This window comes from Haliotis rubra, unplaced genomic scaffold (assembly GCF_003918875.1).
Source record: "Haliotis rubra isolate DU_JTF1 unplaced genomic scaffold, ASM391887v1 Scf65, whole genome shotgun sequence".
NCBI classification, from domain to species: Eukaryota; Metazoa; Mollusca; class Gastropoda; order Lepetellida; family Haliotidae; genus Haliotis; species Haliotis rubra.
The window spans coordinates 1,890,673-1,905,060 of NW_025767357.1; the positions used below are offsets into that span (position 1 = coordinate 1,890,673).

Genomic DNA, 14,388 nt, shown 5'->3' on the forward strand with positions numbered 1-14,388 from the left:
TCGAGTTAGTATATTCATGATGCATGCAATACAAGTGCAATATTTTGATTGCGCCATGTTAGTTACGTGTTAGGTAACTGATGTAATCGCAACCGTTTTCAATCAAAATTTAATTAAATAAAATATGTACATTTAAATGACTACAGAGGACATTCAAGTGACAACAGTAAGGTAAGACCTCACATTATGTTCCATGTGCACAACAACCCCAAATCTTATTTGTCTTCATACAATAGGGGTGAAATGTTCCTATATTTCATTATGTTCCATGCTAGGAACACAATCTAACCTTCACATTCAACATGTCTAAAGAACATACCTTGTGTATATTGATTTGTTTCTAGATGTGAGTTATACTATGTGATTTATAATGTATTCTTCATATACGCCGTCATTTAGGACTACCTGCATTCTCTTCCCACAGAGGTTACTTGTCATATCTTCCTACGAACCTCTGTTCTAATACGGCCATATTTCCCAGTTCTCGTAAAATCCCCTAGCGGCAAAAAATCGCAACACGAGTTACCTCCCTTCTTTCTATCCAATCAGAACACGTGTTACATCGATACAAGTAAAAATGGGGCCACAAATATCCCTCTATTCTGCCGGGGACTTGTGTTGATGTGACACACAAGACATTTAATGGCAAGCTTGTCCGTTGTCAACGAGGGCGATGGTGACGCCATTGATCCGCCATTACATGACTGAGTTCTGTCTAGAAGAAACGTTTGCATATCGCGCAGGGGAAGAGGTTCCAGTCTTCCCGAAGCATACGGAAATTACCGAGGCCTTGCGAATGATCTCTTTTGAAACGTCACTGACTGCACAACTAAATCTGATTGCAACCAATCACGAATCCTGAACACTCGCACCATGAAAGGGCCGTATTAGAACAGAGGTTCGTAGGAAGATATGACAAGTAAACTCTGTGGGAAGAGAATGGACTACCCGTAGAACACATGAATTTACATTATGTTTGGATGTTTCTTTGTATGATAGATACATGACACAATCTCAACTTCATCATTTTGTTCTTGAGGAACACACTTATCCATTTGTCTGTTTCTGTGCTTAGTTAACATATAACATAATCTTCATATGCAACATCAGTTTTATCTATGTGAATAACAACCCTGTATACATGTATTTGTTTGTTAAATATCAATGTAACATACTATTCATGTAGCGTTTCACTCACAATTTGTAATAAAACAGGCTATGCGTTTTGAAGCGTCTTCAAATAATTATATGTGTGTGATTTAAAAATATATATACAGAAAAAACACCCGAATGGCTAACATATTTGGTTCTAACCAATGTATCTGCCTTATCGCACGGTGACAATCACTGGATTGTCTGGTCTAGATTTGTTTACAAACAACATCGTACAGCTGTAATACTGCTAAAACAAATATTTACTCATGATATAGTCACAACTGTACAATCGACTCTGCTATTTTCTGTTGTTTCAGCTTGAAAACATGCAGCATTTAGTGGGCAGCATCCACTCTAGTGTGCTATATCAATGTGTTAGTTCTGTAGCAAGGTCTGTGATGCCAATACTGTATTTGTTGGTAAATAAAATGTATCATGCAGAATGAACTTGAGAATGACTGAACTCATACATGATTATTTTATATTTCAGGAAAAGGTACCATTAGCTTAAAAAAATACGAGAAGGTACTTTTAAAACCCCATTAAAATGTATATTGCCATGTTTTCGTTAAAGCTTATTTTCTATAACAGGCATAAATCTGACCGTACGCTGTACTTACAACTACTCTCAACACGAATGTATTAGGCTTCCGGTTTTGGAAAATATGTATTTTTTAGACATCAGAGTAAGGTGGCTGATCACCATGACTACATTTTCTTTTGAATGGTATCAACCACTAGTTTGCCTTGAAATGACTGATGATTCACTCATTAATTGAACTGAACGCTCACAAAACGTGGCTTGCAATAACTATTTCTGACGGTCCTTTTCCTTATATACCGAGAACTATTCCAGCAGTTAAAACTTGTGTGCCTTCACTTCAAAATTGTTGAGGTACCTACGGGCATATTCATTCTGACAAGAGCTTTAAGAGAGTTCTAGAACTTTGCTCAGAGTTGATAGGTTTTTAAGCGTTTAAGACCTTTGAAATAGCCATGTTACGTTAGGTCTTCGTGAATAGCACATTTAAGTTCAACGAAACAATACATTGCAGGGTATATTATCTGTCGTGCTCTGTCGTGTAAGAAGCGAACTAACCAGTCCCCAGCAGAATGTGTAACAGCGTTATTAGCTCCTAGAACAATAGACATACTGGCCTGCCTGAACCTTTGATCATGTTATGTATGCCACATGATCATGTTATGTATGCCACATCTACTGTTGTCGTAGTAGAACGTCCGGCCACGTTAAGTAATATTGATCAGAATTCAACATAAGGTTACATATTGGGATTACACTTTCTCATAAAAGTAGAAATTCTAGAACAATGTTGGGTGAGTTCCATCCGGGATTCCAATACACACTCAGGCAGGCACAAATTATCCAGCACACAAAGGCAGCGATCTAACCCACTGAGCCACAAAAATGGCCGCTTGACAACTGGTAGTCCTGATCAGGTACTTTGTGTACTCCTCTGACAAGTGGGCATATCAGGATTCTCCTTCTAGGGTTTACACTGGTTGAATCTTCATTTCCGAGAATCTGAGTGAGTAATTATATCCCTTCCACCTGGACCAGCACACCCCAGAAGCATAGTTTGTGTTGTTGTATTGGCCGTTGAGTTGAGATGAGTGACATTCCCCGAACCACCATCCGCTGGGATAGAGGGCGCCACAGTTTGACGCGTAGGCATCGTTGTCTCGGTCTAGGGTTGTGAAGTTGCGACCGTTCCCGTAAGTGAAACTGTCTTCTGTCAACAAAGACATAAAGAGTTTTAGTTCAGCGCATGACAAAGCCGTACGTGGGTAAATCGAAACGCTCTCTCAGATATTATTTGTGTAATGTGATGTTTTGATAACCGAAAATACCTTCAAGGCATTATACCGCGTTACATTTTGTATCTTTTCAACCATCTATCATGTTCCATGCAAGAGTCTTACAACGGTCACAACATTAGTTTGAAGAAAAAACGTTTTTATTACGTGATGCAACATTACATTTGGTTGTGCGTCAGCACATCAGCAGCTAACTAAGGTCTCCTTTTTGTCTTGTTATTTGGCATTACCGCATGAGTGTCATGTTGTTTAGTATAAGTATTATGGTATGTGTGTAGGACAGTTGCCACCCGGATTAATTGCCACCCGGGACAATTGCCACTCAAAACATAAAAACGTAATTCAGTTTCTTTTCCAACTTTTATTAAGGTTGACATGGTAATCCGTAACAAATAATAACATATTCTTCCATATAACCAACTTACAGCAACAAGACAAATCTTGCACATCAACTTCAATCTAGAATTTACGACACTATTAAAATGGAGTTGTATGTGATGCATGTACTTTTACTTTCATAATACTTTTATCATTGCACTAATCACACTCATGGCACTAGCAATAAATGCCCAATTACATTTGTCATGTTCACGTAACACATTTGTTAAAGATAACATACTCTACTTGGTTATCCATGGTGAAAGTGAGGGGGATGTGAAATCCTGGCAATTTTGTGTAATGCGGTTTAATTTTCTAAAATCACTACTAAATTCGATTTAATGCTGAACAAAAGGATGAACCCGGTAGATTTGTACTGGGTTTCTAGCAAGGTCTTTGTGCATACTTTATCAGAATATTCATCTCAGCATATGTATATTGAGACAGCAGCACCCAAGTTTGATTTTCTAAACATTTGATCTTCTTAGCACTTTAATCTGAAGTTTCTTAGTGCTTTCAATACATTCTCTCAATTATGTTAGTAAATATGTCTTAAGTTAACAAGTTTTGAAGTTTGATTTTTTTCTAACCAATGCATATTTTTTCATTGTCTCAATTATTTGAGTAAATATGTATAAAGTGAACAAGTTTTCATCAGAGTCAAAATTACTTCAAGGTTAAAAGTTGATCAAAGTAAGAAATGAATATACCAAGAAAAGATTGACTTTTCATCACCTAAAGTTTGTGTTTATTGACAACATGCTTTCATTTTCTCAAATAATGTTACATACAAATTCTGGGTGACAATAGTCCTCACTATTATACCAAAAGTAACTGGGTGGCAATTGTCCTGGGCGGTAATTGTCCTGCTCCCAGTGTCGTGTTATTTAGTATAAGTATACTCCAATGAGTATGGCGGAGCTACAAATCAGCATATTGTTGACACTATTGGCTTCACGATTTGTGTCGTAAATCACATGCTGACATATAACATATGAGCAAGATGCGAGCGATATAAATGGTGACACCAAATCAGATTGAGTCGGATGGAACAGAAATGAAAACATGTCGTCTCAATCTCATCGGCAGAAGTTCAATCTGGTGACGTCAGTGAGTTTGGTTTTATGCCGCTTGTAGCAATATTCCAGCTTAACGGCGGAGGACACCAGAAATGGTAATCATACATGACTATCTGTAAGGAGGATAGAGTTTTGATAGGCATGTGTTTTGTGCTAGATCAGCTCAGAGACTTTGTAAGAAAAATGTCGAGGCTAGTTCTAATAATGTGTGCTTCTGCATGAGGCCAATGGTCTATGCGCTTGTCAAAGGTGACAAAGTCTGCAGCTGTAGGGTTTGACTTGGTCCCTTACTTTCCTGACAACTGAATTTCTCTTTTTCCAAAATTCAAACACACCTGTGGAATTTTTTTCCAGTAACGATGATGCGAAGTATCTAAATAGGTAAAGGACCAAACATGGCTGTCCAAATATCTTTTATTTACTGACCGACTGTCCTTTAGATCAACACTAAAGAGAATATTTGGAAATGTTACGTGTCTTGCACATTTGACGTAAATAATTCAAAACAGACACATTCTGTCAGTTTCAAGGGAAATTTCAAAGACAAACAATGAAATTTAGTTTCCTCAGCCATATAACATAATTTGGCGCTAATCTGAGAGGAGTTCAGGATCGAGAAGGTCAAGTCAGGTAATATGTTGCATTTCTGTTTGGAAGGACCATTTGTTTTGGAATTGTAACCGAGATCTTTATCACCCATTCGATGGTCACGTCACACACGATACTCCAAAACACACAGCTTACACTGACAAGGTGGAAGTCGAGATTCCAAAATGAACTAAATGTGAACAGTTCCGTACATCATGGTAAACTCTGCATAACTACAGAAAGTCAACATTCCCTGAATATCACATGGTTACTGACAAAGCGAGTCAAACAGTTTCAAGATCAGCAAAACTTATAGTAACTTGGTGCATGATATCCTGAATATCACATGGTTACTGACAAAGCGAGTCAAACAGCCTCAAGATCAGCAAAACTTATAGTAACTTGATGCATGATATCCTGAATATCACATGGTTACTGACAAAGCGAGTCAAACAGCCTCAAGATCAGCAAAACTTATAGTAACTTGATGCATGATATCCTGAATATCACATGGTTACTGACAAAGCGAGTCAAACAGCCTCAAGATCAGCAAAACTTATAGTAACTTGGTGCATGATATCCTGAATATCACATGGTTACTGACAAAGCGAGTCAAACAGCCTCAAGATCAGCAAAACTTATAGTAACTTGGTGCATGATATCCTGAATATCACATGGTTACTGACAAAGCGAGTCAAACAGTCTCAAGATCAGCAAAACTTACAGTAACTTGGTGCATGATATCCTGAATATCACATGGTTACTGACAAAGCGAGTCAAACAGCCTCAAGATCAAACAGTCTCAAGATCAGAGAAAACTTACAGTAACTTGATGCATGATATCCTGAATATCACATGGTTACTGACAAAGCGAGTCAAACAGTCTCAAGATCAGCAAAACTTATAGTAACTTGGTGCATGATATCCTGAATATCACATGGTTACTGACAAAGCGAGTCAAACAGCCTCAAGATCAGCAAAACTTATAGTAACTTGATGCATGATATCCTGAATATCACATGGTTACTGACAAAGCGAGTCAAACAGCCTCAAGATCAGCAAAACTTACAGTAACTTGATGCATGATATCCTGAATATCACATGGTTACTGACAAAGCGAGTCAAACAGTCTCAAGATCAGGAAAACTTACAGTAACTTGGTGCATGATATCCTGAATATCACATGGTTACTGACAAAGCGAGTCAAACAGTCTCAAGATCAGGAAAACTTACAGTAACTTGGTGCATGATATCCTGAATATCACATGGTTACTGACAAAGCGAGTCAAACAGTCTCAAGATCAGGAAAACTTACAGTAACTTGGTGCATGATATCCTGAATATCACATGGTTACTGACAAAGCGAGTCAAACAGTCTCAAGATCAGGAAAACTTACAGTAACTTGATGCATGATATCCTGAATATCACATGGTTACTGACAAAGCGAGTCAAACAGTCTCAAGATCAGCAAAACTTACAGTAACTTGATGCATGATATCCTGAATATCACATGGTTACTGACAAAGCGAGTCAAACAGTCTCAAGATCAGGAAAACTTACAGTAACTTGATGCATGATATCCTGAATATCGACCATGTCGATGGGTTCAAATTGCTGAATGACGGGAACGGGTGGTCAGGCTCGCTGACTTGGTTGACACATGTCATTGTATCTCAATTGCGTAGATCGATGTTTATGCTGTTGATCACTGGATTGTCAGGTCCAGACTCGGTTATTTACAGATCGCCGCCATATAGCTGGAATATTGCTGAGTGCGCGTACAATTAAACTCACTCACTTTCCAGGAAATGTACCATGAGCAGGTCCTTCTGACACAAACATGTAATGTATCGGACACGAAGAGGTAAAGGTCAACTGGAAAATACTCACGACACTCTCCAGAGTAGCCATCTGTGGACAGCATGTAAAAGCTATCCTCGTCGGCGAGGGCGAATTGCTGATAGGTAGACACGCATGTGTTGTCTTCAAAGTCTGCGAGGTCGATACGAAGCTTGTAGTCTTTCCGAGACGTTAGCCAATGGATATTATCATTGCCTTAAACATACAGCTTATGGTAATCGGAATGAAGATTATAAACATATGATATTGATTAGTGAATGATTGAATAGTAGAAGGTGATGAAGCATGATCTTAATCACGGAGGTCGTTGAAAATGAACGCCGCCTTTAACAATATTCCAGCAATATCACGACGGGGACACCGGAAATGGGCTTCACACATTGTACACATGTGGGGAACCGAACCCGGGCCTTCGGCGTGACGGCGAACGCTATAACTACTAGGCTACCCTATCGCAGAATCCGAGTCAAGTAGGGCGCTTCTTTTGAACATTGTTTCAGTTATATCACCGTGTGCCCAGAAAGCCCGGAGTCTTGCAACGGTGCTAGACATAGCTGTTCACTAATTTAGTGAAACCCATGAGCGTGGGTGTGGTGCCAGCATTCCCAGAAACATAATCTGGACAAACCGGGATTCGAACCCACGATGATAGGTTTTGGGCTCGACACCTAAATGATTCTGCATAGGAAAGTGCAGCGTCTTTCATCACTGAACCATACGTTGATAATGTGATCTGCAGGTCTTAAAACATGATCTAGATCTAGATATGTAAGGGCATTTTATCTCAATGTGTTGATGACGGGGCATATTGGGCATTATCAGCAAGTGGATTCTGTTCAGTTTCGATGGCCACAATGCCTTACTTCATTGGAATACCTTTCGGCTTCAAAGGAATCGGATATTTTCAAAAAAACAATTTTACCTGACACTCAGTCTAAGGTCGGGGGTTTACCTCTGCTAATAAGAGACACTACACCCAGAGAAACTGCAAGACAGCGTCTGTCTAGAATACCGTTGTGGTCCGGGCTCTCAAGTTCTGGGCGATCTCGACCGTTGTAAACAAGCTTAACATGCCAAAATTATGCCAAAATTATGCCAAAAGTGTCAGAATGTGTGATCGGAAGAACGCTAGATTTGGCCAGAATCTCGCGATCTCGCATTCTCGTGATCATTCTCTTTTTGTCAAAGGCGAGAAAACGAGAATGGTATTTGGGTTAGATGCAATAATTAGTGGAAAGAATTCATAGAAGAAGCAATAGAATGAGTATATATATATAATACATTATTCAGTCCGGTGTGTATTTTACCTAGCCAGAATTCAGTCCCAATGTATCCGAATCCCTTTCTGTACTCGTCCCAGGTTCTGCTAAAATCCACCGACCCATCCATTCGTCTTTGGAATACCTGCAGAGAAGAAGTGTTGGCATAAAACCTCCTGATAATACAATATATGAGAAAACGACTTGTGTGTGCAGATGATGAACTAACCTCTGGTCACCCCGGTGTGATGCAGATATGGGCAGCTACACATGAACCCTTCCAGAACACCTAGCTTAGCGTGGTGGTGGCAAGGACTCACTGGACATTATGTACTGTAACAGCTAGCTACACAGATATACACATGGAGGACATATAGCTTAGCGTGGTGGTGACAAGGACTCACTGGACATTATGTACTGTAACAGCTAGCTACACAGATATACACATGGAGGACACCTAGCTTAGCGTGGTGGTGACAAGGACTCACTGGACATTATGTATGTACTGTAACAGCGTGGTAGGCTCACACAGATATACACATGGAGGACACCTAGCTTAGCGTGGTGGTGACAAGGACTCACTGGACATTATGTACTGTAACAGCTAGCTACACAGATATACACATGGAGGACACCTAGCTTAGCGTGGTGGTGACAAGGACTCACTGGACATTATGTACTGTAACAGGTAGCTACACAGATATACACATGGAGGACACCTAGCTTAGCGTGGTGGTGACAAGGACTCACTGGACATTATTATGTACTGTAACAGCTAGCTACACAGATATACACATGGATACACATGGAGGACACCAGCTTAGCGTGGTGGTGACAAGGACTCACTGGACATTATGTACTGTAACAGGTAGCTATACAGATACACATGGAGGACACAGCTTAGCGTGGTGGTGACAAGGACTCACTGGACATTATGTGTAACAGCTAGCTACACAGATAGCACATGGAGGACACCTAGCTTAGCGTGGTGGTGGCAAGGACTCTCTGGACACTATGTACTGTAACAACTAGCTATAGAGATATACACATTGAAGACACCTAGCTTAGCGTAGTGGTGACAAGGACTCACTGGACATTGTGTACTGTAACAGGTAGCTACACAGATATACACATGGAGGACACCTAGCTTAGCGTGGTGATGACAAGGACTCACTGGACATTATGTACTGTAACAGGTAGCTACACAGATACACACATGGAGGACACCTAGCTAAGCGTGGTGGTAGCAAGGACTCTCTGGACATTATGTACTGTAACAACTAGCTATACACATATACACATGGAAGACACCTAGCTTAGCGTGATGGTAGCAAGGACTCACTGGACATTATGTACTGTAACAGGTAGCTACACAGATATACACATGGAGGAGACCTAGCTTAGCGAGGTGGTGACAAGGACTCACTGGATATTATGTACTGTAACAGGTAGCTACACAGATATACACATGGAGGACACCTAGCTTAGCGTGGTGGTGACAAGGACTCTCTGGACATTATGTACTGTAACAGGTAGCTACACAGATATACACATGGAGGACACCTAGTTTAGCGTGGTGGTGACAAGGACCCGCTGGATATTATGTACTGTAACAGCTAGCTACACAGATATACACATGGAGGACACCTAGCTTAGCGTGGTGGTGGCAAGGACTCTCTGGACATTATGTACTGTAACAACTAGCTATAGAGATATACACATGGAAGACACCTAGCTTAGCGTAGTGGTGACAAGGACTCACTGGACATTATGTACTGTAACAGGTAGCTACACAGATATACACATGGAGGACACCTACCTTAGCGTGGTGATGACAAGGACTCACTGGACATTATGTACTGTAACAGGTAGCTACACAGATATACACATGGAGGACACCTAGCTAAGCGTTGTGGTGGCAAGGACTCTCTGGACATTATGTACTGTAACAACTAGCTATACAGATATACACATGGAAGACACCTAGCTTAGCCAGGTGGTGACAAGGACTCACTGGACATTATGTACTGTAACAGGTAGCTACACAGATATACACATGGAGGACCCCTAGCTTAGCGTGGTGGTGACAAGGACGCACTGGACATTATGTACTGTAACAGCTAGCTACACAGATATACACATGGAGTACACCTAGCTTGGCGTAGTGGTGACAAGGACTCACTGGACATTATGTACTGTTACAGGTAGCTACACAGATATACACACGGAGGACACCTAGCGTAGCGTGGTGATGACAAGGACTCACTGGACATTATGTACTGTAACAGGTAGCTACACAGATATACACATGGAGGACACCTAGCTTAGCGTGGTGGTGACAAGGACTCACTGGATGTTATGTACTGTAACAAGTAGCTACACAGATATGCACATGGAGGACACCTAGCTTAGCGTGGTGGTGGCAAGGACTCACTGGACATTATCTACTATAAAAGGTAGCTACACAGATATACACATGGAGGAGACCTAGCTTAGCGTGGTGGTGACAAGGACTCACTGGACATCATGTACTGTAAGAGCTAGCAACACAGATATACACATGGAGGACACCTAGCTTAGCGAGGTGGTGACAAGGACCCGCTGGATATTATGTACTGGAACAGGTAGCTACACAGATATACACATGGAGGACACCTAGCTTAGCGAGGTGGTGACAAGGACTCACTGGACATTATGTACTGTAACAGCTAGCTACACAGATATACACATGGAGGACACCTAGCTTAGCGTGGTGGTGACAAGGACTCTCTGGACATTATGTACTGTAACAGGTAGCTAGACAGATATACACATGGAGTACACCTAGCTTAGCGTGATGGTGACAAGGACTCACTGGAAATTATGTACTGTAACAGCTAGCTACACAGATATACACATGGAGGACACTAAGCTTAGCGTGGTGGTGACAAGGACTCACTGGACATTATGTACTGTAACAGGTAGCTACACAAATATACACATGGAGTACACCTAGCTTAGCGTGGTGGTGACAAGGACTCACTGGACATTATGTACTGTAACAGCTAGCTACACAGATATACACATGGAATACACCTAACTTACCGTGGTGGTGACAAGGACTCACTGGACATTATGTAGACCTACTGTATCAGCTGGCTATACAGATATACAAATGGAGAACACCTAGGTTAGCGTGGTGGTGACAAGGACTCACTGGACATTATGTACTGTAACAGCTAGCTACACAGATATACACATGGAGGACACCTAGCTTAGCGAGGTGGTGACAAGGACCCGCTGGACATTATGTACTGTAACAACTAGCTATACAGATATACACATGGAGGACACCTAGCTTAGCGTGGTGGTGACAAGGACTCACTGGACATTATGTACTGTAACAGCTAGCTATACAGATATACACATGGAGTACACCTAGCTTAGCGTGGTGGTGACAAGGACTCACTGGACATTATGTACTGTAACAGCTAGTTACACAGATATACACATGGGGACACCTAGCTTAGCGTGGTGGTGACAAGGACTCACTGGACATTATGTACTATAACAGGTAGCTACACAGATATACACATGGAGGACACCTAGCTTAGCGTGGTGGTGACAAGGACTCACTGGACAGTATGTACTGTAACAGCTTACTACACAGATATACACATGGAGTACACCTAGCTTAGCGTGATGGTGACAAGGACTCACTAGACATTATGTACTGTAACAGCTAGCTACACAGATATACTCATAGAGGACACCTAGCTTAGCGTGGTGGTGACAAGGACTCACTGGACATTATGTACTGTAACAGGTAGCTACACAAATATACACATGGAGTACACCTAGCTTAGCGTGGTGGTGACAAGGACTCACTGGACATTATGTACTGTAACAGCTAGCTACACAGATATACACATGGAAGACACCTAGCTTAGCGTGGTGGTGACAAGGACTCACTGGACATTATGTAGAACTACTGTATCACCTGGCTACACAGATATACACATGGAGGACACCTAGCTTAGCGTGGTGGTGACAAGGACTCACTGGGCATTATGTACTGTAACAGGTAGCTACACAGATATACACATGGAGGACACCTACCTTAGCGTGGTGAAGACAAGGACTCACTGGACATTATGTACTGTAACAGGTAGCTACACAGATATACACATGGAGGACACCTAGCTAAGCGTGGTGGTGGCAAGGACTCACTGGACATTATGTACTGTAACAACTAGCTATACAGATATACACATGGAAGACACCTAGCTTAGCGAGGTGGTGACAGGGACCCGCTGGATATTATGTACTGTAACAGGTAGCTACACAGATATACACATGGAGGAGACCTAGCTTAGCCAGGTGGTGACAAGGACTCACTGGACATTATGTACTGTAAGAGCTAGCTACACAGATATACACATGGAGGACACCTAGCTTAGCGTGGTGGTGACAAGGACGCACTGGACATTATGTACTGTAACAGCTAGCTACACAGATATACACATGGAGTACACCTAGCTTGGCGTAGTGGTGACAAGGACTCACTGGACATTATGTACTGTTACAGGTAGCTACACAGATATACACACGGAGGACACCTAGCGTAGCGTGGTGATGACAAGGACTCACTGGACATTATGTACTGTAACAGGTAGCTACACAGATATACACATGGAGGACACCTAGCTTAGCGTGGTGGTGACAAGGACTCACTGGACATTATGTACTGTAACAGCTAGGTACACAGATATACACATGGAGGACACCTAGCTTAGCGTGGTGGTGACAAGGACTCACGCGACATTATGTACTGTAACAGGTAGCTACACAGATATACACATGGAGTACACCTAGCTTAGCGTGATGGTGACAAGGACTCACTGGACATTATGTACTGTAACAGCTAGCTACAAAGATATACACATGGAGGACACCTAGCTTAGCGTGGTGGTGACAAGGACTCACTGGACATTATGTACTGTAACAGGTAGCTACACAAATATACACATGGAGTACACCTAGCTCAGCGTGGTGGTGACAAGGACTCACTGGACATTATGTACTGTAACAGCTAGCTACACAGATATACACATGGAATACACCTAGCTTAGCGTGGTGGAGACAAGGACTCACTGGACATTATGTAGACCTACTGTATCAGCTGGCTATACAGATATACACATGGAGGACACCTAGCTTAGCGAGGTGGTGACAGGGACCCGCTGGATATTATGTACTGTAACAGGTAGCTACACAGATATACACATGGAGGACACCTAGCTTAGCCAGGAAGTGACAAGGACTCACTGGACATTATGTACTGTAACAGCTAGCTACACAGATATACACATGGAGGACACCTAGCTTAGCGTGGTGGTGACAAGGACGCACTGGACATTATGTACTCTAACAGCTAGCTACACAGATATACACATTGAGTACACCTAGCTTGGCGTAGTGGTGACACGGACTCACTGGACATTATGTACTGTTACAGGTAGCTACACAGATATTCACACGGAGGACACCTAGCGTAGCGTGGTGATGACAAGGACTCACTGGACATTATGTACTGTAACAGGTAGCTACACAGATTATACACATGGAGGACACCTAGCTTAGCGTGGTGGTGACAAGGACTCACTGGATGTTATGTACAGTAACAAGTAGCTACACAGATATGCACATGGAGGACACCTAGCTTAGCGTGGTGGTGGCAAGGACTCACTGGACATTATGTACTAAAACAGGTAGCTACACAGATATACACTTGGAGGAGACCTAGCTTAGCGTGGTGGTGTCAAGGACTCACTGGACATTATGTACTGTAACAGCGAGCAACACAGATATACACATGGAGGACACCTAGCTTAGCGTGGTGGTGACAAGGACTCACTGGAAATTATGTACTGTAAGAGCTAGCTACACAGATATACACATGGAGGACACCTAGCTTAGCGTGGTGGTGACAAGGACTCACTGGACATTATGTACTCTAACAGGTAGCTACACAAATATACACATGGAGTACACCTAGCTTAGCGTGGTGGTGACAAGGACTCACTGGACATTATGTACTGTAACAGCTAGCTACACAGATATACACATGGAATACACCTAGCATAGCGTGGTGGTGACAAGGACTCACTGGACATTATGTAGACCTACTGTATCAGCTGACTATACAGATATACACATGGAGAACACCTAGGTTAGCGTGGTGGTGACAAGG

General features: G+C 41.9%; 1 protein-coding gene across 2 annotated transcripts in view; it reads right to left on the bottom strand.

Annotated features, from left to right (window-relative positions):
• Positions 1-1,099: 1,099 nt before the first annotated feature.
• The window catches only part of LOC124257157 (microfibril-associated glycoprotein 4-like), a 40,897-nt gene continuing 27,608 nt past the window's right edge, over positions 1,100-14,388 (bottom strand). For both annotated transcript variants that reach the window (XM_046691154.1, XM_046691153.1), the window contains 3 exons: positions 8,205-8,301; positions 6,928-7,092; positions 1,100-2,906 (listed from right to left, as the gene is read on the bottom strand). In XM_046691154.1, the coding sequence (XP_046547110.1) occupies positions 2,668-2,906; positions 6,928-7,092; positions 8,205-8,301 (501 nt within the window). In that variant the 3' untranslated portion in view covers positions 1,100-2,667. The remainder of the gene's footprint in view (positions 2,907-6,927; positions 7,093-8,204; positions 8,302-14,388) is intronic.